The sequence below is a fragment of the Engystomops pustulosus genome, chromosome 5 (genome assembly GCF_040894005.1).
Source record: "Engystomops pustulosus chromosome 5, aEngPut4.maternal, whole genome shotgun sequence".
NCBI classification, from domain to species: Eukaryota; Metazoa; Chordata; class Amphibia; order Anura; family Leptodactylidae; genus Engystomops; species Engystomops pustulosus.
Genome location: NC_092415.1, coordinates 136,337,165 through 136,365,083, shown reverse-complemented (window position 1 = coordinate 136,365,083; position 27,919 = coordinate 136,337,165). Strand labels below are relative to the sequence as shown.

Here is a 27,919-nt window from a genome sequence, read left to right as displayed (position 1 = left end):
ACACGGTATTAACCTTTCTTTTTTGGAGGGCAGGATTAGAAAAGTATCAATTCTGTAATGTATTTTTCTACCTTTTTTTTTGGTGTTCACAGTATAGTCTAATATGTTTATATTTTATGTGCTGGGCAAACTGGGGTCTGTCTGGCTATATACCACAGGGGGCTGGCTGGCTATATACTACAGGGGGCTGTCTGGCCATATACTAAGGGGGCTTGCTGGCTATATACTGGGAGGCTGTGACCAATGCATTTCCCAACCTCGGCTTATACTCGAGTCAATAGGTTTTCACAGTTTTTGGTGATAACATTAGGGGCTTTGGCTTATACTTGGGTCGGCTCATACTCAAGTATATACAGTAGGTAAAAATCCAAATTTTTGTTGGGTTTTTAACATTTTTTTTGTAATGGTGTTCATCAAGCGGGTTCAATAATGATCCATTTTAAGCTAAGTCCTATCATATCTCCATAACTGAAAATAATTAAGACTTAGTGAATGAAAACAAGTCTGTATTGCACAAAAATTAATAAATTACATCACAAAATATTATCTGACTAAAAATACCCCATTAACCCCTTCCCGACATGTGACCTAATAGTACGTCACATGTCGGGTCCCGGAACATGGAGAGGGCTCGCGGGCCGAGCGCTCTCCATAGCCGGTAAGTCTTTGCTGCATATCGCAGCAAAGGCTTACCGGTAACACCCGCTATCGGTGCCGGCACCGATCGTGGGTGATTCACTGCTGATCGTCGCCGGGAAAGGTGCCGGCAGCTTCAAAAAGACTTCTGAGGATCTTTCTGAGGATCGTCGCTCCCTGTGACGTCATCAGGGAGCGGCGATCTGTTGCCATGGTAGCTTCGGGTCTCACGAAGACCCGGAGCTACTTCGGGTTAACCCATGCATTATAATGTGCTATCAGCACATTGTAATGTATGAGTAGTAAAATCCCCATATACTGCCATACTGTAGTATGGCAGTATATGATAGGATCGTACAGACACCCTAGGGTTAATGTGCTATCAGCACATTGTAATGTATGAGTAGTAAAATCCCCATAAACTGCCATACTGTATACTTATGGCAGTATATAATAGGATCGTACAGACACCCTAGGGTTAAAGTACCCAAGGGAGTCTGAAAAATAGTAAAAATAAAAAAAAGTTAAAAAAAAATATATAATAAAAAAACCTAAAAATTCAAATCACCCCCCTTTCCCTAGAACTGATCTAAATTTAAAAAAAACTGTAAAAATCATAAACACATTAGGTATTGCCGCTTCCGAAAATGCCCGATCTATCAAAATATGATAACGGTTTTTCACTGTGTTTAACCTTTTGCCATTTAATTTTTTTTAAAAAAATTCTATAAAAAGTGATCAAAAGGTTGTACAGTCCTAAAAATGATAACATTGTAAACGTCATCAAAATCCGCAAAAAACGGCACCACCCACAGCTCCATACACCAAAGTATGAAAAAGTTATTAGCGCCAGAAGATGGCAAAATCCCCCCCAATTTTTTTTACCAATTTCACTGCATTTGGAATTTTTTTCCCGCTTCCCAGTACACGACATGGAATATTAAAAACCACTATTTTGAAGTGTAATTTGTTACGCAGAAAATAAGCCGTCACACAGCTCTGTACATGGAAAAATAAAAAAGTTACAGATTTTTGAATGTGGGGAGTGAAAAATTAAAACGCAAAAACGAAAAAGGGCTGTGGCGGGAAGGGGTTAAAAAGGACCTAAAAACACAAAGCAAAACAACACAGACAGTGTGAACATTCATGGAGAGGCAACACATAAAACAAGAAATTACATCATAGGCGCTGGTAAAAAGATTTTCCAAAGTACTAAGGTTCCACACAACAGATAAGCGATGCGTTACCGCATATCAAAATCACTCAATAAATAATATCAAAAGTCCAATCATGTACCTGTGCATCATCACAATATTGCAAACCTCATAAACAATATGGGAACAAATTAAATACCCACCAGTCGCCATACTGCCTAACCTAGTCACACTGTCCGACACCCCGACGCACGTTTCGCACCCAGCTTCGTCAGGGGGTATGATCCATTTTAATTCTATGGGTCTTTACGAAAGTGGTGATGTTATATATATATATTATATATATATATATATATATATATATATATATTAGTTACAGATGACACCCAGTGTATTCCGATGCCGATTAAGCTCTGATCTCAAGCTGAGCCGACATCATCTCTGCGTTTGATATATTGGACGCTAAGCGCCAAGAGGTTAAACAGGAGAATCTCCCCTTTAGTATGATGTGTATGGATGCTTAACAGAACCAGAGATATCTACTCTTAAAGTAAAAAATCAGAAAATAAGTTGTACCAAAAAATTTTGATTTTTATGTATAGCTTTTTAAGAGTGGATATCTCTGGTTCTATTAAGTATGGGTTCAGGGGATATAGCCATTTGAAGTTTGTCACTGTCATGATATAAACGTCCTTTCTGCGTGAGGCATCTATCACAGATAACCAAAACTGTTGGATCTGGGGTTAAAGTACGGGTAAGTAAAGGGGGTCTAAAAAAAATTGTAAAAAAAAGTTTGGAAGAATATCAATGGGTCTTATCCAAGCAGTTTAGGTAGTCCCAAAGCTTCTTTATATTGTTCTTTATCATTTACCAAATCTACAATGATGGTCTAATACAAGGTACATAGTACATAGTCCATAATGTTTTGTAGCGGTTACCATTTGCCCCTTTTATCTCTAATTTCTCCAATGTCACCGATCTTCTTATGAGTATTTATGAGTGCTGCCAAGGTTTGTACCTGGTTTCCCACCATGTAAATATTGCTTTGTTTTCCCTCAGAAGTTCCTCGTTCTGATTTTTCATCTCCAGGAATTCATTCAAATGCAAACAGGCCATTTAAAGTAAACCAACCTTCGGTTCACAAATACCAAAGTGGTTTTATGCACAATAGGTACACCACGGACAACAGCAGTTGAGCATTTGCAAATATCCAGATTGGTCAGGGAAAAGGGGTCCACTTTGGGCCGTCTGTGGATGCTACAAAAGTGTTTGACAGCGGAGAGTAGCCTTATGTAAATATGGGAGGTATTTGGGATTGGGAACAATTTTATAGATTAGGTAAAGCGGTTATATGCTAAACCTATTGCTAGAATCTGTATTAACGGGGAAAAAGTACAGTATTTTCCATTAGATAGAGGAACTAGATGGGGTTGTCCTCTCTCCCCTCTACTATTTGCCAAGGCGTATTTGATTAGAATGAATGTATTAATTGAGGGCCAGAGCCGGCTGCATGTTTCAATGGGCCCCTGAGCGACAGAGCAGTAAACTCACATATTATACTATATATTTTATGAAGCTCTCTTTCCCCCTTGGAATTATATACAGCCCGGCCCCCCTCGCCACCAATAAATTAAAATCAGATAAAATTGCTTTAATTAAAATATTATTACCACAGCCTTTATATATGTTCTGGGTAATGCCCCAATACGGATATGACAGAGGGTGTTTAGACAGGTGGATAGGCTTATGAACAAACTGATCTGGAACCGCAAAAAAGTCAGAATTAAACAGATATTTCTTATACTAGCATTAAAAGAAGGAGGGATGGCTGTCCTCTATATATATGTATAGGGACCCACAATCAATTTCACTGGTGTGCCCTAGGCACCAGATTCACTGATTTAGGGAGAGACCTCTTTAGCAAAAAACTTGCTTCTTATGAAATCACATGTTTCTTCTTCTTCTTTTTTTTTTTACAAATTAATTAAGGCCGGTTGGTTTTGTGGCAAAGATTCTCTTGAGGGGTCAAACCAATGGTGAGTTATTGTTAATCAGAATTTGAAGATTTTTTCAAATAGGGATAATAAATCAAACTAGCTCACAGTAAATGGAACATACATGTATATGCATTGCATATTTAAACCCTGTGGATATAAAAATAACTTTAAATAAAATGACATTAAAAAAAAATATTCAATAAAAAAAACTTTTGACAATGAATAGAAAGATAAACAGTAAAATAATAAAGTTTCCTCCAACATGTAAAATTATTCTGTGATTTTTTATTCCCGTTTCAAGACTACAGATATTGCTTCAAGCTATATATTTTAAAATGTTACATACCTTAGTTCCTGTTGTTGGAACCAATCCGACAGCTCCCATATACGTGCTTCCAATCGTCTTGATTTTTTCTATGTCTCTGTAGCACTCCTTTTCCATCAGCTGCATTCAAAAAACAGAAGAAAGAGAAATGAGGGGGACGCAAGGGACAGTAGGAAAAAGTTTACATTCTCATTTGAATTTAGTCCTTGTGAGCGTCTTATTCGTCAGGCTATTCGTAAGAATCGTGACATCCTCAAACAAGATCCCCAAGTTAGGGAACTCACCATGGAACGTCCTTGCGTGTCATTTAGACGATGTCCTACAGTCAGAATAGCGCTAGTACAGAGTAGATTTTCCACTCCGCATTCTACTTGTTAGACAAAGGTCTTCCAAAAGGTAACTATAAATGTGGGGCATGTAAATTCTGTACATACAATAGCCAACTGAAACTGATTCAATTTGGTGGTGTGACACAATAGGTGGACTCTTTTATCTCTTATGTGGTCTACGTTGTGTTTTTCCCTTGTAAATTTTTTTACATCAGGAAAACCATATGTAGACTATATGTCAGAATTAGGGAACATTACAAATCTATAAGTTCAGGAAACAGTTGAACATGTTAGAAGTTGCCATAAAGGGAATCATGAGGTGCTGAAGTTTGCAGGCATTCAACAGGTCAAAATAGACCCTCTTGGAGAAGATAGGAACCGGGATTTACTTAGACAGGAAAGTAAATTTAATGCGACAGGGAGTTTGGGAATGAATGATAAAAATGACTATAGTGGGTTTCTCTGATTGTTCCCCTTTTTTTGTAGCAAAGTTAGGATGTCAATGTAGTTAAAAAAGCGAGACTTACTTGTGTTATATGGTGACTAGCGATATCTTAATTACCACTCCATGTATTGACAGATGTTTCTTGGATGTAATATGCTGTTGTTGTTTTTACACTGCACTGATTACTGCTCTAACCCCTACGGGACTCGGCCTCTTTTGGCCTTAAGGACACAGCCCCATTTTTCAAATCTACCCTGTGTCACTATAAATGGTTATAGCTTTGGAACACTATGAGATATCCAGAGGATTTTGAAATTGTTTTCTTGTGACACATTGTACTTCAAATTATTTGGATGAAATTTTTTGTGTTTAGTTATGAAAAAAAACCAAAATTTGGCAAAAGTTTGCCGAAATTCTTTATTTTCAACGTTCTAAATTCTCTACTTTTGATGCAGATAGTGATATAGCACCCAAATAAATTCATAAATTACATTTCCCAAATGTTTGCTTTATGTTGGATGGTTTCTTGGTTTCATTTTTTTACATTTTTTTGTAAAATCACCAAAACCCATATTTAGATGGACCTGCTCAAATTCTAATTGACACTGAGAGGCCTAAATAAAAGCAAGACTCATAAATTACCCCATTATGAAAAGCACACCCCTCAACTTTTAAGAAGTTTGTTAACCCTTTAGGTGTTTTATAGGGGTTAAAAAAAATGGAGGTGCAGTCTACAAATTGTAATATTTTTTCACAATACACTCATTTTGGGTGGAAAATTAAACATTTACAATGGATTAAATGAAAAAAGGCTCTACAAAGTTTGATTCCCAATTCAGTACACTGATACCCTATATGTGGTGGTAACCTGCTGTATGGGCACACGGACAGGCAGAGAAGGGAAGGAGGCGCAATCCAGAGCAGATTTGCGATGTCACATTGTACAGGTTATAATTTTAAAATTTTTTTAATGTGGACCTAAAGTGGCTTATTTCTTTTGCCACAGGAGAAGCACTTTTCTGGTACGTAATTTTGGTGCATCTATAGATAATTAGTGAGATTTTATTAACTCTTTGTTGGTGGAGGAAATGAAAATCATCAATTTTATGGAAAATTTTTATGTGTTTTTTTTTTGCCGTTAACCATACCATAAAAATAGTATATTATTTTTATTCTATGGGTCGTCACGATTACGAAAAGACCTCATTTATATAGATTTTTATTTTTTTCCTTTTTTCATATGCATAACTTTAATTTTTCGCCTCACAAATCTGTTTAAGGGCTTATTTTTTGCGAGAAGGATTGTTTTTTTTTAGTGGTCTTATTTTAGAGTGCATAATATTTTTTAACCCCTTAATGCCGCAGCCAGTTTTCATTTTTCACTCCCCACCTTCAAAAATCTGTAACTTTTTTATTTTTCCATGTACAGAGCTGTGTGACGGCTTATTTTCTGCGTAACAAATTACACTTCAAAATGTTGGTATTTAATATTCCATGTCCTGTACTGGGAAGTGGGAAAAAAATTCCAAATGCAGTGAAATTGGTAAAAAAACACATTTGTGCCGTATTTTTGTGAGCTTGGATTTTACGGATTTCACTGTACGCCCCAAATGACATGTCTACTTTATTCTTTGGGTCGGTACGATTACGGGGATAACAAATTTATATAGGTTTTATAATGTTTTTATACATTTAAAAAAATTTAAACCTGTACAAAATTTTTGGGGGGGATTTTGCCATATTCTGGCGCTAATAACTTTTTTATACTTTGGTGTATGGAGCTGTGGGTGGTGTCGTTTTTTGCGGATTTTTATGATGTTTACAATGTTATCATTTTTAGGACTGTGCGACCTTTTGATCACTTTTTATAGAATTAAAAAAAAAATTTTAAATGGCAAAAAGTGCCATTTTTGACTTTGGGCGCGGTTTTCCATTACGGGGCTAAACGCAGTGAAAAACCGTTATCATATTTTGATAGATCGGGCATTTTCGGACGCGGCGATACCTAATGTGTTTATGATTATTACTGTTTAATAATATTTATATCAGTTCTAGGGAAAGGGCGGTGACTTTAGTTTTTAGGTTTATTTAATTATATTTTTTAAAAACTTTTATTTTTACTATATTTCAGACTCCCTAGGGTACATTAACCCTAGGTTGTCTGTAAGATCCTATCATATACTGCCATACTACAGTATGGCAGTATATGGGGATTTTACTCCACATACATTACAATGTGCTGATGCATGGGTTAACCCGAAGTATCCTCTTCGTGAGACCCAAGGCTACCATGGCGACGGATCGCCGCTCCCCGATGACATCCATCTTTTTGAAGCTCCGGCAGTTCCTCGTCACATGTTGGTAAGGGGTTAGAGTTGTTCTTTTTAGTGGGCTTATTATAACATTTTTTAAATCACTTTATAGATCATTTTTTATAGGGTATTAATTAAAAATCTTCTTTCGGAACGTTTTTGCGGTTTTTTCCTCCGCCGTTTACCGTGCGGGTCCAGTAACGATTCTGTTTTATTATACAGATTGTTACAGAAGCGGCAATACCAAATATGCAGGGTTTTTTTGTGTTGTTTATACTTTATTAAGTGTTTTTATGGGAAAGTGACATTTTGGGGGCTTATATTTTGATGTATTTATTTTTTATTTATTCTAATGTGTAGTGTTTATTGTTTTTACATGTTTTTACTTATACATACTTGAACTTAAAGTTCAATACACTTCTCTACAATACTATATTATTGTAGAGCAGTGTAAACTGTCTGAGCATGCAGAGCATGAGCAGACAGTCTACAGTCAGACCCGGAAGGGGTCTGACTTCCAGGGAGAGCGGGCAGCTCCGGGGCACATGGCAGTCCTAGGGGCTGCCCAGAAGTGGATCGGATCCCCCGGTAAGCGGCACGGGGGATCCGATCCATAGCAGAAACACCCTTGCACGCCGTAAGGGGTTAACACCCGCGATCCGAGTCGGCTCCGGTCGCAGGTGTTACAGGGCGGTGTCAGCTGTGACAGCCGCAGCTTTTGGAGCTGGTGCCAGAAGCAGGACGTTATAGCACATCCTTGTGTGCTTAGCAACTAGCTGCTGGGACGTACTATAACGTCCAAGTGCGCCTAGGGGTTAATGTTTGCCATCAACATTTTGTTGTATGTCAGTATGTTTACACTGTCCTCTTGACGACATCCGCCGGCTTCGACGCATATATTGTGACGACGAAGGCTTGAGAATGCACTAGGAAGCGCGAAATGGCCCGTTGCCAGGCCCCGCTCCTTCCCTGTATTATGCACCTGCAATAAAGAATTTTTGCATATATTGTTGAGTGCCGCATCTGCCTCTCCTACTGCATATTCAAAAAACTCTATGAACATTAAAAACACTAAGACTAAAAACATAAATATCATTGCATGCTGATTATTCCTATATACAATCTAAATTAGAGACCAGTTTAGGTTAATGGGGAACCATCACTAACTACAACACTAAACTAGAAGCACCCTCAGGTTATGAAATATCCTTTGTATCATTTACTCTTTTAATTTTGCCCAGAACTTGGTCAGAACTCAGGCTTAGCACATACCCAGGTTGATAAGGGAGTGGGAGTGAGAGCTCCTCACCCCTCCCTTCTCCAATCCAAGACTAGCAGCCTGGCCGTATTATGGTTCAGTCAGAAATACGGTCAAATGGATAACAATATTTTCTATTGAAAAAATTGGGCCAGTTTGAAAGCAATGAAAAAAAAAAAAACAGAATAAAATAGTCGTGTAAATGCTGCCTTAGGAGTCTTCTTACTTCCAGGACAAATATTTAGCCTCTCACTATGCTTAACCAGTACACTACACTGTACTGAAGAGATGCATAGACATGCCGAGGACCTTCATTAGGTCCCCGGCTGCCCGGATATGAAGACGGAACCCTGCAATCACATTGCGTGGTGTTGGGAGGAGAGGGAGGGAGGCCCCTTCCTGTGCAGGTATGTAACGGGTTAACAGCACCGGACTGTTAGACATCTGCTCCTTATGGAATATGGACTGGTTTACCTATAATCCTGCATCATGTAATTAGACTTTCTAAAAAAAACTCTGAGATGCATGGTTCTAGGTATTCTGGAGGAGGATGTTTGGAAATGGGTTGTTTATTAATCTTAAGTTTCTTTTCTTAAAACTACAATATTATACAATACTTATTTCACTTAAAGAGAACCCGTCATGCAAAATAACCCCTCTAATCTAAATGGAATTTTATAAACTGCCATTAGAAAGCATTGCCTCTATCCCTTCATTGTCCCTCTGCATGCCTGTAAACTTAAGCAATGAGGTCCTAAAGCTGTATGCAAATGACCTGTGAGATGTCCAATGAGTCATTAGCATATTCAAGATGTATGGCTTATTCATGAGTGGGAGGTACAGCCACACCCCCAGTGCATGACTGACAGCCTGTATAATGATGTGCTTCCTGGCGCTGACGCCCCCTGCAGCCTGTGTGTGTATAGGAGAGCTCCAGGCAGCCATGTTATAGCAGAACACGTCAGGTACTTGTGTAGCTGATGTCTGTGTCTCTCACATGTGTGTTAGGAGGATGCAGCATGTCAGCAGGTAAAGCACACACACTAGCAATACTTTACTATACATTACACACAGACATGAGCAGGGGGAGGAGAGGGGAGGGTTAATAGGGGTGACATCACTGCCTCTGACCATGTGACCAGCCCCATTTACATAATAAAGAATAGATGATTTTAGAATGATTAAGGTATGAAATAACTAGATAAAGGCTGGGATGGATCCTTGTGAGCTGCTCCAACAGGTAGAGGTGATAGAAATAGTGACACAGACCTGATGACAGGTGTCCTTTAAGTGTATATTATTAAAATGTTATTTAAAAACTCAAAATATAAAAAACAAAAATGTATATAATGTATATAGTGTTAGGTTGTACTGGAAGCCACCCATTTTCAACGTTAACCAAATAAGTAAATATCAGTTTTTCATGGCCGACTTGCATCAATCTGACATCCCTTAGGCCACATAAATCACATCGATGATAGATTTGTGAAACAAAACTATTAATAGGACATGCTCTGCCCTTAAAAGGATTATGTAATGTAGACAACCGGAGAAAAGGACCGAGCGGTGCTTCAACTCACTCGGAAGTTCAACATCAGATGGGGATCCTTTATTAGAATTAGGAATAGCAACGCATTTCAGCTCTGGACCGGAGCTTTCATCAGGCATACAAGTACAGACTAGGTGAATGGAAAATGTCAAACTTAACTGTTAATTCATCAATTCTACAAAGATAAGAATATACAATGTTGTTTAAAAACATAACCCACAAGGGGCAAGACTTTGCCAGTCGTCAAGGCGCTCAGAATGATGCGTGCATAGTCAAAGATGTTAGAATACTTAATCGATGTCCTGGTAATTCGCAAAACCTCAATAGCCCACCGCATACCTGTCCACTTGATACGAACAACTACTGGACTGGTCCTAGGGGTTATAAATCTTCAAGATAGGTATTGACCATCAAAGAAAACCATAGAGAGGACGCAGATGTGAGACAGCAACCAAAGGACAGAGGTAAGTATAACCTGGTTATTTGATAGAACTGAGGCAGCGGGAGGAGGATAACATCTAAAAGGTCATAGATGTCCCACTAGAGTCCTACTCTTCCCTAATGCAGTGATCAAAAATCACAGATATTGATGCAGTGATCAAAAATAGATTAGATGGCAAATGCAGAATCTTGGCTCTTATGTGCGGTCTGCAAACTATGGATCACATTGGGGATCAAAAAGGAAGGTCTAGCTAAACCTCTGCTTGGACAGCAAGAACAAATAAGCTTAGGTGAATATAGCAAAAGGTCTGTATTCTTCAGAGATAGGGACATGATAAATTCTCAGAAGTAGAGGTAAAACAGTGACCATCACCTTATTGAGACCATTTGGACATAATGGGGCACATTTACTTACCCGGTCCTGTCGCGATCCAGCGTTCTCAGTTGAGGATGCGGGTCTTCCGGCAATTCATTAAAGTAGTTTGCGTAATTGGCGTATTGATACAATCAAAAACCCCTCCGTGTTCTAAAAAGATATGCTTGAGGAGGCTTTGTTTCTTCTTTTTTTTTTTCCAGGTTTGGAAATGGTTTATTTAAATAGAAAAAAAAAATTACAACATCAGACATTTATCCTTCCATAGATCTTGCTTTCTTTCATACAAATCTTTAATGTGGAGTTCATATCTACCCAACAGTAAAAGAAGCGTTCACACATTGCATTTGATAACTGTGTGTAGCGTCTTGGTCGTCCACAAGACCTCAGGCCTAGAATATTCTATTTAAGAACAACACATTCTTCTGTTGAAGCAAATGTCCATTATAAACCATTTGCAAACCGGCACTGCTTGAGCACCTCGGAGAATCCCTCACAAAGCTTCAGGTTATTCTGGTTCTGGGCACATTCCAAAAACTGTTTAAGCTCATACTGGCATGGTGTGTACTGAGACTGCTGCTGTTGGTACGCTGGCTGAGGAGCGGCAGTTTCCTGATAAGTGATGTCTGCCCTTGCAGGTTCAGAACTACTTCCACCTCCAAAGCCTCCAGTGATGGCATGTCCTATGGTGTGCCCTACAGCTGAACCAACTGCTACACCAGCCGCTGTGGTTGCCATTTGGGCCATTAGACTTGGTTGTATAGGGGCTGCTGCTGGTCCAAGGGCAGAAGAAGCAGCTGCATTAGGGGCAGGTGGGTGTGAAGCCGGCGGGGGTGCAGACCTCATTACTGGGGCCCGGCTGGCCGGCGGTGCCACCCGTGAAGTTCGGCTGCGGCTTCCCCTGGGCATGATTGGGACCTCTCGTTCTCAGCGTGTCCTTCAAAACAGTAATTTCTATGTAATTGAGGAGGCTTTGTTTCAATAAGCCTATTTTAGTTTTATACCGAAGCCCATTCATCCTCATTCTTAGTGTCTATATAGTGTGACCTACATATTGCTAGCCACACTAACAATCAACTAGATATATTACGAAGTTAGATGAGCAGGACATGCGGGTTTTAATCTTAACCCCTTAGTGACCAAGCTCATTTGCGTCTCCATGACCAAGGCCTATTTTTCAAAACCAGCATGCGTCTCTTTATCTGTTAATAACTTTAGAAGGCTTTAACATACCCTATTGTTTTGAGTTTGTTTTTCCGTGACATTTTGTACTTCAAGTTAGGGGGAAAATTTGGTAGTCTTTGGTAGTCTTTGATAGTCTTACTATCCAAATGAGTTACTAACCAACATTTACATATCTCAGCTTTGTGTTGGCATCATTTTAGAAGTGTCCCTTTGTTTTATTAGGATGCTAGATAGATCACAAATCGAACAGCATTCAAATTTGTAACAAAATATTAAAATAAATTATTTTACGGACCATTTAATTTTTATAGGGGTTTTGGAAGTTCTGTTAGTAGAAACCTGTCCGGCTCGAGGGTTGTGGATCCTCTGGACCACTATAGACGATGACACAAGCCACTACTTGGGACCGGAGTCTAAGTGGCACCCTGTTTTCACCAGAGCCCGTCGCAAAGCGGGTTGGACTAGCTAGGGTGTGGTACCACCAGGTCGTTCCACCTGCAGTGGCGGCCAAGTTCGAGGTACAGAGACGACAGACAATCTTGTGGTCAAGTCCAGGCACAGGGTCAGGGCAGAGATGCAACATCAGAGTCCAATCCGGGGTCAGCAACAGGAGGTCCAAGCAGATGGGTAAGGGAACACAGCACACAGGACAGCAGCACGGAGAAACACTAGTACACAGGAACAGCAGCATGGAGGAACACTGGTACACAGGAACACGGAAGGGCTCGGGTAGACACAGGAACATGGAGGGACTCAGGAACGCAGGAGACACAGGAACGCAGGAGACACTGGAACGCAGGTAAATCGCAGTAGAGCTTTCTCTCAGGCTGTGAGGCACAAAGATCTGGCAAGGTAGTAAGGAAGTTGCTGGACTTTTAAAGGGGAAGTGATCAGCCAGCGCACCTATCAGCAGTGCGCTGGCCCTTTAAATTTCCTGAAGGTGCCGCGCGCCCTTGGAGACGGGGACGCGTGCACACGGAGCTTGGCCGGGAATCCAGAACGGGGGAAGGTTAGCGGCGCTGGCGCCACGCCTGCGAGCCCCGGGTGAGCCCGTGACCCGCTATATGGGTCGCGGAACCGCCCGTGACAAAACACACCGCATATTACGCCATTCTATTAACTTCACCCCTCAAACTATTCAAATAGCAGGTAGGAAGCTTATTAACCCTTTATGTATTTTACAGAAATTCAAACAAAATGAAGGTTTGATTTGGAATTCACTAATATTTGCAACACAGGTAAACTAATATGTTCCAAAGGGAACCAATGCATAGATTGGAGACCTAAATCGTGCAGGAAGTTTGAAAAGAGAGATAAAATGTCTAAAATGAGGAACAGATAATGATCTTCTGATACAAAATCTTCTAAATCAATGATCAGGCTACTGGAATCACAAATGTTTGATGGTAACTCGGTCACCAACGGTTGTAAGAAAAGATTATATAGAGTGAGATATAGTGAGATAGACATTCTGGTACCATTCTTTATTCATGGATGTGCTTTTAGGCTGTGAGAGAGGCGATTCCCTTGGCTGAGATGCAGACCCACACATGAATGGTTGCAGGGTGCTTTACAGTTGGCATGAGACAAGACTGGTGGTATCGCTTACCTTGTCTTTTTCGAACAAGCTGTTTTCCAGATGTTCCAAACTATCGGAACCAGGAAGCTGAGAGAATTACTTTACCCTAGACCCCAGCAGTTCACTCCCTGTAACTTTTGCAGAATACCAGTCTATCCCTGGTGTTTTTTTCTGGAGAGAAGAAGCTTCTTTGCTGCTCTCCTTGACACCAGGCCTTGCTCCAAGAGTCTCTGCATCACAGTGTGTGAAGATGAACTCACACCTGCCTGCTGCCATTCCTGAGCAAGCTCTGCACAATCCCGAAGCTAAAACACTTTTAAGAGACGGTCCTAGGACCTGCTGGTCCTTCTTGGGCGCCCTGGAGCCTTTCTGGCAACAATGGAACCTCTCTCCTTGAATTCCTTGATGATGCGATAGATTGCTGACTAAGGTTCAATCTTTCTAGCTGAGATACTCTTCCCTGTTAGGCCAGTTTTGTGCAGTGCAATGATGACTGCATGTCTTTCTTTAGAGATAACCATGGTTAACAAAAGAGAAACAATGATGCCAAGTATCAGCCTCCTTTTAAAGTGTCCAGTGGTGTGATTCTTACTTAATCATGACAGATTGATCTCCAGCCCTGTCGTCATCATCACCCACACCTGTGTGGAGCAATCACTGAAACAATGTTAGCCGCTCCTTTTAAGGCAGGCCTGCAATGAAGTTGAAATGTGTTTTGGGGGAAAAAGTTCATTTTCTAGGCCATTATTGACTTAAGCTGATCACTCTTTATATCAATTTGGAGTATATGTAAATTGCCATTATAAAACCTGATGCAGTAGACTTAACATTTGTATCATTCTCAAAACTTTTGGCTATTACTGTACTTTTTTGACTTTTTCAAACCTTTGAAGAAAGATCCCACTTTGTCCATCCAGAGAGAATGTAATACATTGATGAAGAAAGCCTTTGAAATCAAAAGTGATTAAAAAAAAGGAAAAAGGTTTTCTAATGACAACTTATCCATCCCAGCCGAGTTTTTAACCATAAGAACCAAAAGAAACGTCCCATCATATCCGGAATAGATATTTTCTTACAACCATTGGTGACCAAGTTACCATCATACCATCGCGATTCCAATAACATGAACATTGATTTATAAGATTTCGTATGGGAAGATAATTACCTGTTCCTCAATTTAGACATTCATATCTCTACACATCCCACAGATTTAGGTCTGCAATCTATGCATTGTTCCTTTCGGAAGATACCAGTTTAACTATGCTACAAATCAACTTTTTATATAAGGGACTGGAATTCGCATTCAAACATATTCAGACAATATCTACCATCAAGTCAGGGGGGCGGCCAAGGAGACTCGAGCGGCCCGAGCTATGCCAACTTATTTATGGGGTGGTTTGAGTCCCTATATATCTATAATTCAAGCTACTTGTCAAAGAACATCATATATTTTAGGCGTTATCTGTTTATCAGTTTGGTGTGCAGTACACACAAGGCTGAACCCTTAGTGAGTTAAAATGACTGGGGCTTAAAATTCACAATGAATTTTGATAGAGAAAAAATAATCTTTTTAGATCTGGAATTGACACATGTAGAAAATAAAATGAATACTATTACACACTTCAAAACAGTTGATCACAGAAGGACTGTGTAAAAATGACAAAGCCCTCTGAAATTCCAATCCTCTATACGATCTTTAAATTTGATTATGACTTTTGACAGAAGGAATGCTAAGATCAGAACCACTGGGTATTGTCACTGGGACAAAAAATTGTCATTGGGACAAATTGTCTGGAGCTACAATTGTAAAATATACATTTCCAATTTACATACACGTTCAGCATAAAAACAAACCTAAGAAACCTATCCTGTACGTCAGTGTTCCACAAACACTGGTCTGTAAAAAAAAAAAATACAATACTCACCTCTCCCATTCCCATGCAGCAGTCTTCTCTTCCTTTATTTAATTTCCATGTTAATGCACAACTCTAATGACTGTGAGCGTGATTATGACATTACATCATGTCTACCGATAGAATTTAACACAGTTTGTCTGGGAAAGGCTATATTGGAAGCAGAGGGTGGAGGCAGCTAAAGGAAAGGGGACATGGGAGGAAGGCATGATGCAAAAAATGGGACATGTGAGTGGTTATGCTGCAGGGAATGGGACAATATAAGTGGGGGATGCTTCTTCATGAAATGGGACAATATAAACTAGGCACACAGTAAGTTATAGTGGGGCATGCAAACATACTTTTTTGGCTATGAGACCAGCAGCAGACCACATCCCACCACCCCAGCCGGTCCCTGGGCAAAAAAGGTTGAGAACCACTGCTGTACGTAACATGGGGACTGCCTGTTGTATAGTAACAGAGCAACACAATATTTTAGATCACTGGGAGCAAAGCATGAGAGGGAGGAGCTGTTGCTGAAAACTAAAGGATTATGGGAGATAACTACCTATATTAGAAAACCCATAAAATTTTGTTACACATAAAAGCAAAGTATTTAAGTTGCATTTTGTGATTACTGACACTGAGTTTTATTGTATTCATTTATTTATAGCATTATGGTTTTTTTTGTATCAGATGTTCATATTCCCGAAAAAACCCTTTAAGACTTATTAATCTATGCTATATCTGTAAGAAACATATCAGGCACATGCAATACATCTTTTTAATACTATATTATACAATAATAAATCTGCAACAATAGACAAAACCATATCTTCTAAATGCAATTTTTATTTTTTTTTGGATTAACAAATACATTACCTCATCAAAATCTGCAATAATTTCATTTAAAAGTCGTAAACATTCCACTCCCATGTTATTGCCATCAAGTTCAATGTAAAAATCATTAAAGTTAGGAATGGAGGCAAACATAACTCCAACTTGTGAATAAGACTGGTAATAAAGATCCTAAGAAGAAAGATAATTATAATTAAATATTCAAAACAACAATAATTCTGAGGTATGGGTTATATATGGCATATGACTCAATTTAATATTTCATGAAGCTGTAAAAAAATCCAAATACAATTATTGCTGCGTAGTCCATATGACACATTCCCTATTTTCTTTAGGTAAGCAATACCCACCACTGCAGTGTAAATGACCAAAATAGACCTCATATGCATAGTGGTCTTACACTCCTCAGCCCTGTTATATTTATAGACGAAAGATTAGGGACAAGAAAAAACACCTAATAAATTAAGACACTCGGAGCATCACATTTGCAATACAAAGTATAGTTTTCATCTAATGCTACTCTTACAAACAAGTTCAATCATTGTATGTCACCAAAAAACTGTCATGCATTTGAATCATGTTAACACCTTTATGCTCAGCGTTGTACGTGTATGGTGCAAAGGTGCTGAGGCTGTTGCAGCAAACACCCACCAGTAATGCCCGCAAATATTAACTCTTCCGATGCTGACAGCATTTGAAAGACAGTGGCACATGAGCGTTACCATCTTTGTTACCACTGTTGACGTCCCAGGGAGCAACAATCGGTTGCCATGACAGCCTCGGGTTTTAGGAAGATTCGTTACAATGAACCAGTGGTTCATTGTAATGAATACTATGTAATAATGCCACATACTGCAATACAGTAGTATTGCAGTATATGGTTGGAACGATCAGACCATCTGGGGTTAAAATACCCTAGAGCAGTGGTTCTCAACCTGTGGGTCGGGACCCCAGCAGGGGTCGAACGACCAAAACCGGGGGTCGCCTAAAGCCATCGGAGCAGCAAATTTTACTGTGTTTTTACTGCGAGTTGCATGGTTTGGGGTCACCACAACTGTATTGCGGGGTCACAGCATTAGATAGGTTGAGAACCACTGCCCTAGAGGGTCAAAAAATTAAAAAAAAAAAAAAAAGTTTCAAAAAAACAAACAAAACTAAAAATTCAAATCACCCCCCTTTCCCTAGAACTGATATTAAATGCTGCGTCATTACGGGCAATCACATTGCAATCTCCGAAAATTTATAAACACTTGGAAACGTGAAAATTGGTACTTATTGTATGTTAAAGGAAGAGGTTTACTCTGATCATATGGATCTATGGACATAATGGATGATTATAAAGAGTTACCATATTTCTTGGATTAGACATGAGAAAATGTTGTGCAACATGTGCTGGAAGTAGATTGAAGAGGATCCTCTTATTGTCTAATTTGACTCTCTCCATATCATCTCTCTCCTCTTCTGCCTAAAACAGAAACCAATCACATTTCAATTCAGTTTTTATTTACAGTAAACTTTTATAATACACCATTTTTTACTATGCTTTGCAATATATTGTACTAGCAATTGGGGGGAGGGGGATTACAATGATTCTTCAATTATACTGTCACATTTTGTAATGGTTATATCAACTGACCATATACTAGCAATAATATATGTATCAATAGGCATCATCGGCAGCCAACATTCAGAGATGGAAGTGGTTGGTTCTGTATCCCTGTAGTGACCAGGCACAAACATTGCATACGTGGCTTCCACTGGAAGTCAATGGAAGCCCCTGCTGTAGTTTTGTCCTGCAGCTAATACAGGAACACGAAGAAAAGGCCATCAATAGTCATTCCTAGCCAATTTCATGTTTATATGAAAGACTTAGTGAGGAGAGTTTATTAAGGCTGGTGGATTATGCAACAGTCTAAATATTATACCCACTTCACAACATGTCAGATATACTAATTGTGAGCCAGTATGAAAATCCTTTCCATATCCTTTCTACTTTTCAAAAAAATTGTCATGACGAAATGGGAAAGTTGCAACTTTTTCCAACCTTGTACAGCAGAAAACTGGCATACAAGGCAAAAAAAGACAACTGGCCATTTTGAAATGGCACAAAACCAAAATGTTACCTGCACAGCCCAGAGGTAGTCCAAACGTAATTTCAAGTCCACCTGTCTAGAATGAAGTGCTAAAGCACAGGAAAACAGCAAAATGGCTAGAATCGGTTCATAACCTCGCATATAAAATGAGCCCCGCCTATAAAATTATGAGAAAACAAAAATATAAACAAAATATACATTTGTTACAAATACATTTGAGAGTTGAGACAGATCATAGAAAAAAATTACTGCATAGATACAGGATCAGAACCAAAGAGAGAAAGACATCCTAAGGCTTCCTTGAGGAAGCGACGGCTAAACGCGCGTCGGGGTGCTGTGGTGGTGGTCTGGGGCTAATTTGACCTGAGGCACAGGTATATTACTTTGACACTTGTGTTATAACTTAGATGAACTTTATATTCTCTGTGCTCAGTATAGCCCCATATCTCTATACTTATTGATTGATTTGGTATGTCGATATGACGTGTTACTCTTTACTATGGTTAATGGATTGACCACCACCATGCTTTTTGTTCGTGTGGTTTTAACGTGTATGTTTTTAATGTCCAATTTTTGATTGTCTATATGCATTCATAAAGATTTATATATTTTGAATTAATTTTCGGTACTTGTAGTACGATTTATGGTCTCCTATGCTTTTTGTTGGTATTCATCTTTCTTGTACGTAACCCGGGGACTGCCTGCAGGCGGTCCCCTACTTAAGAACACTCGACTTACATACGACCCATAGTTACAAACGGAACACTGGATATTGGTAATTAATTGTACTTTAGTCCTAGGCTACAATAAACAGCTTTAACAGTTATCAAAGGTGTCTGTAATGAAGATTTATTGTTAATCCTTATTCTTATGACAACCCAACATTTTTAAAATCCAATTGTCACAGAGACCAAAAAAGTTCTGGCTGGGATTACAATGATAAAATATACAGTTCCGACTTACATACAAATTCAACTTAAGAACAAACCTACAGACCCTATCTTGTATGTAACCCGGGGACCGCCTGTAGTCAATTGTAGTCTGAAGGATACAAGATTAATGATTTTACTCATGGTTTATGGCCCAACATATCAGGGAGCAAATTTCTCAGACAGGACTTTAAAATGCAGATTTTTGGTAGATAACCACACTCATTCCAACACATTCTTAGGGCCAGGAGGCAGTCTTTTATTGGCCTGACATTGTTGACTGTTTCTGACTTTAACCAGGCTTAGGTGAGAGCAGAGCTAAGCCATTGGAATGTTGTTTTCGGCGCAGAGACTCAATGTCCCTACAAAATGAGAATTTAGGGTTAAACCCATAATTACAGAAGAATGGCGATATTTTAGTAGACATGTTAATACTTTGGTTTAGTATGAACTCCGGGAGAGCGAGAAAAGATTTCCACTTCTCTTGAGCATCGGAAACAATACACCTTAAGAACTGCTCTGCCCATTGGTCTCAGGGTGGAATGCAGAAGAGAAAAAGATAGGGAAATACCCAATATACCACAAAATTCTCTCCAGAACTTAGAGACGAACTGAACCCCCCCCCCCATCCCGGTCAGAGACAATATTTTCTGGAATGCCATGTAGAATATGATTGACAAACAAAGAAGCTAATAATTTAGCACTGGGTAGTCTTCTAAGAGGTACCAGATGACACATTTTAGAGAATCTATCACAAATCACCGAAATGACAGTTCTACCTTGGGAGATGGGCAAGTCTAACAAAATTCATAGAAATATGGGTCCCGTGTTTCCAGGGTAGAGGTTGGAGGAGCCCCTCTGGTTCCCTTCAGGGGAAACCTTAGACCTGGCACATACTTTGCTGCTACAAACTCCTGAACATCACTTGACCATGAGGGCCACCAGTAAGATACCAATACCAGCGAGTACAGAATAATGAATCCCTTCAAGAACCTGAAGGCTGAGATTATGCGGTACAGGAATTATCTCAGGAACGACCACTGGGGAGCCGTCATTACAAAAACTGCTTGAAAAATAATCTTTTGAACTCCAAACAGACATTTACTTAGTTTAGCAAACAATAAATTTTCCCATAGTCTTAAGACGACATTCCTGACATGGTCAATATGAGTAGCCCAGTTGGTGGAGAAAATAAGGATACAATCCAAATACACTACAACATACTGTTGAAAGATATTACGAAAAATGTAATTGACAAAATGTTGGAAGACTGCAGGTGCATTCCACAACCAGAACGGCATCACAAGATATTCAAAGTGTCCCACTGGGGTACTAAATGTAGTCTTCCACTCCTCCCCTTCTCTGAAACGAATCAGATTGTAGGACCCAGGGAGGTCAATTTTGGAATAGCAGCCCATCACTTGATTAAACAAATCAGGAATCAGAGGAAGAGGATACTGATTTTTTGACTGTAATATTATTGAGCTCACAATCATCAATACTGGGCCTAAGCCCACCATAGGCGTTGTGTGGAGGAGCAATCTAGCCAAACGCTCTCCAACATCACCATTTTGTGATAGGTGGTGTTGGAGAGAGTTGTGCTAGTGATCTGTCTCTTTACTGTACCCCAAAACACACACGATTCCCCCCACATTGTACGTTTTCCCTATCCCCCACAACCGCTCAAGTGCGCTCTGTTAGGAGTAGTAGCCTGGAGGAGTAGTAGTAGTAGCGCGGAGTAGTAGTAGGAGTAGCGTGGAGAAGTAGAAGTTCTGTGGAGGAGTAGGCGTTGTGTGGAGGAGTGGGCGTTGTGTGTTGGAGGGGGGGGGGGTTGGTTGGAGTTGTGGGCGTTGGTTGGAGGAGCGGGCGTTGGTTGGAGGAGAGGGTGCTGTGTGGAGGAGCGGGCATTGTGTGGAGGAGCGGGCGTTGTGTGGAGGAGCAGCTATTCTGTGTAGGTTGTGTACCATCCCCACCACCATGTCCCAGAAGACATATACTGACTTGGAGGTATAAAATTATATGGCCTCCGATATGGAGTATGCTAGTGGGGACGAGTGTGGGGATGTTTCATTTGTGCAACTCGTCCTGACAAGAGAGAGAGAGGTTGCATTATGATATTAGGGGTGTTTGTCTCCCGTGGCAGGAGCTGCGTACAAGATGACATAATGGATATTTTGTACTATGCACTATCCATTATGCATCATCGTTGGGGTCCACCAGTGGGGTTAAAATGCTCATACACCCCTAAATAAATTCTTTGACGGTTGCCCTTTCCTAAAATGCGGTAACTACTCGAGGGTTTCTATTGTACTGGTACCTCAGGGGCACCCCAACACAAGTCTAGTGAAAAGGGTGCTCCAAAAGCTAAAATTTGATCTTCCCTTCTCAGGCTTGGCGTGTCCCCAGCCTGTAGACTATTGCTACACATGGGGCATTGCCATACCCGTAGTAACCCACAGAATGCGTTTATCCTCAGTGGGATGAGTTGGGCTGAATTTGAGAAAACAATGCAATTTTTACACTACCCCCTTCATTTTGTATTACATTTGTCCCAGCATCTCAGGGGTTAAAATGTTCAGACAGCCCTAGATGAATTCTATGAGGGGTGCGCTTTCCTAAAATGGGGTCACTACTTGGGGGGGTTTCTATTTTACTGGTACCTCAGGGGCACCCCAACACTAGTCTAGTGACAAGGGTGCTCCAAAAGCAAAATTTCGCTCCTTCCCTTCTCAGCCCTGCCGTGTCCCCAGTCTGTCAATTTTTGGCACATGTGAGATATTTCTGTACTCAGGTCAACCCGCAGAATGATTTTTGGGGCGATTGTCTAAAGTGCCATGAGTTGGCGCACATTATACTAGGCACTAAAATGACATTTTTGAGATAAAAACGCAATTTTGGCTCTGCACCATTTACTTTGCTTTAGATTTTTACCAGCATGTTGGGGGTTAAATTGCTCACCACACCCCCAGATAAATTCTTCCAAAATGGTATAATTTCTAAGGGGTTTCTATTGCACTGGTACCTCACAGGGCCTGCAAACATGACATGGCACTCCAAATCCAAACGTGTGAAAACTGAGCTTCAAAAGCTAAATTTTGCCCCTTCCCTTGTCAGCCCTGCCGTGTCCCCAGCCTGTCAATTATTGGCACGTGTGGTATTTCCGTACTCAGGACAACCCTATAGAATAATTTTTGGGTTGTTTTGTCTAAAGTGCCATGCGTTGGGCACAATATACCAGGCGCTAAAATGACATTTTTGAGATAAAAACGCAGTTTTCACTCTGCACCATTTACATTGCATTAGATTGGCCAACATGTTGGGGTTTAAAATGCTCACCCCCAACCACAGATAAATTCTTTGAGGGGTGTAGTTTCCCAAATGGTGACATCTTCGGGAGTTTTCTATTGTACTGTTACTTCAAGCGCTCTTCAAGTACACTATGGCACCATAGTACACATGGTACATACTCTGTTCTGGACATCGCTGTGCGACTAAAGAGCAGTTGACATCCACATGTCTAGTACTGCTGTACTTGGAAGAAGCAGGGCAGAAATTTTAGGATGTACATTTACCTCAAATTCCTTCTGAATGTGTCCATTTTAGGGCTAAATTAGAATAATCTTATTCAAAAATTGAAATTTCAAAATTTCTAATCCAATTTGTTTACTTCCAGAGAAAGATTTAAAGGGTTAACAGACTTCTCAAATGCTGATTTGAATAGTTTGAAATGTTGGGTTCATAAAATGCTGTTACTCGTGGGGGTATATAGCACATAAGCCTTTGTAGGGCAATTCCAAAATGAATTGGTCAAATTTAGCATTTTTCAAATCTCTTGAAAATCTGAGAAGTTGCTACTAAAACTTGAAACCTTTACAGATCGGTAAAAAAATGTAAAACAAAATTATGGAAATAAAAAGAAGACCAATGGCAAAAAGTGGTATGACTTTTTGTCTAAAAAGTAGAACATTTGAAACTTTGAAAATTGTCATTTTCTTAAAATTTCTCCTAAATTATTGAATGTTTACCCCCCAAAAAGAAACTGATCACCAAAATAATAATACTAACATAAACTACAATGTCTCACGAGAAAACAAATCTCAAAATCACAAGGATATCTTATAGTGTTGAAAAGCTATTACCACAGGAAGAGACACTGGTCAAATTTTTTAAAAAAAGGTCTGGGCATTAACTTAAAGAGGACCTTTGACCACCTCATACATGTAGAGATTATAATACCATCATGTAGGGTTACACAGATTCAGGCACACTTGGAATTTTCCTTCTAGCCCCCACGGTTGCAGAGATATCATTCCGAGGTTCTGACCATCGTGATCTGTATTTGGTCAGAAAGGAGGAGCTGGGAATGGGGCTGGAGGCGTGTGTTGTGCTAATCTTCTCTCATGCTGTCAATCAGTGGCAGGCAAAGTCAGAGTAGTTATTATGAAAATTGAGCTGTGATCTAATGGTTGTGTTCACACACATTCGGCTAATATACTGTTGACATTATGTTTACGATGTTTCAGCAGTTTTTCTTGCGGTTGCATTTAAGCGATGTTTGCGGCAGTAACGATTATGCAGCGTTTTTCGCCAGTTGCGATTATGCGGAGTTTGCGGCAGTTGCGATTACGCGGCATTTGTGCCAGTTCCGAGTACGCGGCATTTGCGCCAGTTGCGATTCCGCTGCGTTTTGCGCCAGTTGCGATTAAGCGCCATTTGCGCCACGGTTACGCTTACACGGCATTTGAGTCACAGTTATGCAGCGTGTGCATCACTGTTACGCTTATTCCGCATTTGTGTCAGGGTTACGCTTACACGGTATTTGCGTCCCATTTACGCTGCGTTTGCATCACATTTGCGCTTATAAGCATTTGAGGCACATTAACACTTACGCAACAGTTGCGCCATGTTTATGCTTACGCGCAGTTTGCGTGACGTTTACGCTTAAGCTGCAATTACGTTTCCGCGGCAGTTATGTCACGTTTACGCTGCATTTGTGTTACGCTTACACAGTATTTGCATTATGGTTATTCTTACGCGCCGCTTGTGTCAAGGTTGAGATTCGCTGCATTTGCAGCACACTTTCGCCTACGGGCCGATTGTCTCACATTTATGTTTGCATTTATGCGTACGCACCATTTGTGGCACGTTTTTACGTGCATGCAGTGTTTGAATTGCGTTTACAGATTTCCTGATTATGTTGAATTTGCGCCATGTTTAAGCTTACATAGCATTCGCCTTTATGTCAAGTGTGGCTTGTGTTTTTGTTTAGTGCCCGTGTATCTATGATAATCTTCCTATAAAAACTCTTTAAAAACAGGCTGCGTCATTAAGGAATTCTTCCAAAACACAGACCGTGAACTGTGGCCGTGCGTTCCCTCTGTCTTTTTGCATTGATGGAATTTTAACCCCTTATCACCGACACTAGTTTTCAGCTCAATGACCAGACTTGATTTTTCAAATCTGACATGTCTCACGATAATTGGTTATAACTTCGGAACGCTTTAACATATCCGGGTGATTTTGAGAATGTATTCTCGTGACACACTGTACTTCATGTTAGTTATAAAATTTAAGTGATAAGTTTTGCGTTTCGTTCTGAAAAAAAGTGTTCTGGTTTCCAGACAAGATGTAAAACTACCCAAACAGTTTGATAATTAACATTTACAGAATATCTGCTTTATGTTGAGATGATATTTTATGCTTCCGGTCATTTTTCTAGGATGTTATAAGGTGCAGAACTTTAGGTGCGATTTTTCTTATTTTCATGAAAGTTGCCAAAACTCACATTTTGAGGGACAACTCAGCTTTCAAGTGACTTTGAGAGGCCTAAATAATAGTAAAACCCCATAAATTACCCCACTCTAGAAAATTCACCCCTCAACATATGTAAAACAACTTCTATTAAGTCTATTAACCCTTTAAGTGTTTCACATGGGTTAAAAAATATGGACCTGCAATTTAGAAACTATAGAATTTTTTTGGAAAATACATTCATTTAGGCCAAAACTGACATTTTCAGAATAAATTAAATGATGAAACGCAATGCAACGCTTGATGCCCAATTCCTCCCGAGTTTACTGATACCCCATATGTGGTGGTAAACTGCTGTACGGGCGCACGGCCGAGTATAGTATGAATGGAGGCGCCATTCACAGCAGATTTGTATTGTCACATTGTACGACCTATACATTTTTTTTTTTTTTTTGGTAATGCGAAAATATGAGGGCTTATTATGTACGGGATGAGATACAATGTATAGATAATTTATTTTGGGAGTCTAAAGCTTATTCATGAGATTTTATTAACTATTTCAAGGGGGACACAAACAAAATCCTCAATTTTTATTTTGGATTGTTAGCATTTTTTTTCCCCCGCTCACCGGCATGCTCAGTTACACACAGCCGGGTCCTGCCAGGAGGCGGAACCCGGCACAGAGAGGAGCCGACAGCCCCTGGTCCCTCGTCGGAACCCGGGGCTGAGGCAGGGGGGACACACTTGACCGCGGCATGTAAGGGGTTAAACACCCGGGATTGGAGTTTTTCCGATCCCGGGTGTTAGTGCCGGGTCTGGGCTGTGATATCACAGCCCGACACCAGCACCAGCGAGACCTGGTGTCCCGAAATCTTCTTCTGACACACCGCCATAGAAAGGCGTACGCGTCAGAAGAAGTACCCTTAATGACCGCCGTAAAAAGCCAATACGGCGGTCATTAAGGGGTTAAATGCTAATAAATAACGTTTATTATTGTTTTTATACACTTTCTGGAGTCCCGTCAGCTGTATTTTTTCTGATATTTCTCTAACAACAAGCTGAGCCCTCAGGTGAGCTGACTCCTCTTTTTTTGTATATACCTCAGCAAATCAGCAACAAATTCAGGCATAATTTCTTCCTCTGAATGACATTAAGACATGAACAAGGCAGTACAATGAGAAGAACACGAGGGCCCCCATTTAACCAATTCCCTAGTATGCCAGTCAAAAACAGGGCAATGTACGGTTAACCAAGGAAAATGCTAATTATATCGGCAGACAAATTTTTTACAATGAAAAACACTGCAAGTTCTGTGAACACACTTGCGAAAAAAAAATTGTGTTGTCCTGAAATAAATTCTAACCCCCCCCTTAAAGCGGTAGAATTTGCTTCCACAACCAGGACAGGAGGATCCTGTTTAACAAAATCAATCCCTAGAGCAGAAACAAAAGCAAAATCAATGAAATTAGTAAAAGACCATGGCTTGTCCACAGACCTATTTTTTCGCAGACAAGGTCACTGGAAACAATATTTTAGATACAGCCTTGGAAGATTCCTGGGCTCTCACGATTACCAGTCTACGAAATCCACTACAATAAAAACACAGGGAGTTCTTCTGGCGATGCTCTCTCCGTGTTTTGGCTCTCGGGAAACCCAGATGCATAGGCTCTTGTTCAGACATGACAGGAGAGACAGAGAAGAGAAGGTGACCCAGACAAACGCCTCATTTCTACCCTAGACTAGTGTCTATCCCTTAAGCGGCGGCAGTCAATCGGGAATGCCAGAACCATGGCTTGCTCCATAGAGCCAGGATCAGGATTACCAACCATGGCATTTTTAACTCAGTATGTCCTCTTTTAAAGAGGGCTTTCAGGGAAGGTTCACACCAGTTTAGCGCCACACGGTGCTTGCGGAATTCCATACAATATCCCTCAGCGGAGTGAGCACCTTGGTAAATTAGAGACAATAATTTGGATTCGCTACATGGTCAGGCTCAGTATAAATGGCAGCCAAGGATTGAAATAAATTGCTCCAAGGACGACCATTCCTCTGCAGTCGGGGGTAATCTCAAAGCCCAGGACTGTGGTTCCCCCTGGAGTAAGGAGACCACTACCCCAACCATCTGGGCTTGGTAGGCTAGAGGATTTACACGGAAGTACAGTAAACGGAACATTTCAAACTTCTCACAATCCGGGACTTTGTGAACATAAAGGGAGGAGGAAGTTACTGAGCTACAAGAGGTGCAGCAGCATGCGCCTGTTTTGCTAGGTCTGCAACGATACTTGCTAGGTCCTTCATGGGGTTTACAAGATTCAGGACGACCTTGTGCAAGAAGATTTCAATGGGCTGTAATAATGTTAGGAGGGTGGCAAAGAGGTGCAGGGATGACAGACAGGACAATGAGCCCTAAGCTGAGCCCCCCAAAGCTGTCACCTGCCTACTCGATTCTCGTGCCCTAAAGCCACTGTGCGGACACAGAACAAGACAAACAAATTACACAAAATAATCATGAGAAGTCCAGGTCATAACAAGATAGCAGGTACGGTACAGAGTGAGAGTCCAAAAAAGGATAGTCAAGGGTACAATAGCCAAGATCAATAAAAAGAATAAATAACAGCACAAGTGGAGAGATACAGAGCTGATAGGTATAACCTATTACCAGCAAGGTCTAAGGAGACTGGGCAGGTATTTATAGGAGTAGAGTGGAGGAGCTGTCCATCACACTAGCACACTTTGCTGCACAGGACTAAACTACAGGAAGCTGTGTGTGGCTGGATTAAAAAAAAGGCTAAAAAACAGTTCAGACGTGGGAA

At 40.3% G+C, this 27,919-nt stretch overlaps 2 protein-coding genes across 6 annotated transcripts in view; both read right to left on the bottom strand.

The window, feature by feature from the left end:
* The window catches only part of ADCY1 (adenylate cyclase 1), a 326,787-nt gene that overhangs the window by 36,906 nt on the left and 261,962 nt on the right, over nucleotides 1–27,919 (bottom strand). For all 5 annotated transcript variants that reach the window (XM_072153115.1, XM_072153117.1, XM_072153116.1 and 2 more), the window contains 4 exons: nucleotides 18,457–18,583; nucleotides 17,682–17,798; nucleotides 16,358–16,504; nucleotides 4,134–4,232 (listed from right to left, as the gene is read on the bottom strand). In XM_072153115.1, the coding sequence (XP_072009216.1) occupies nucleotides 4,134–4,232; nucleotides 16,358–16,504; nucleotides 17,682–17,798; nucleotides 18,457–18,583 (490 nt within the window). The remainder of the gene's footprint in view (nucleotides 1–4,133; nucleotides 4,233–16,357; nucleotides 16,505–17,681; nucleotides 17,799–18,456; nucleotides 18,584–27,919) is intronic.
* LOC140134190 (coiled-coil-helix-coiled-coil-helix domain-containing protein 2-like) lies at nucleotides 10,867–11,763 on the bottom strand. The gene has a single exon (XM_072154811.1). The coding sequence runs from the start codon at nucleotides 11,726–11,728 to the stop codon at nucleotides 11,264–11,266; it is 465 nt and encodes a 154-aa protein (XP_072010912.1). The 5' UTR covers nucleotides 11,729–11,763; the 3' UTR covers nucleotides 10,867–11,263.

Bases quoted from the DNA above. Each gene is read 5' to 3' on its own strand.
- LOC140134190 (XM_072154811.1), bottom strand. From the start codon at position 11,728: ATGCCCAGGGGAAGCCGCAGCCGAACTTCACGGGTGGCACCGCCGGCC.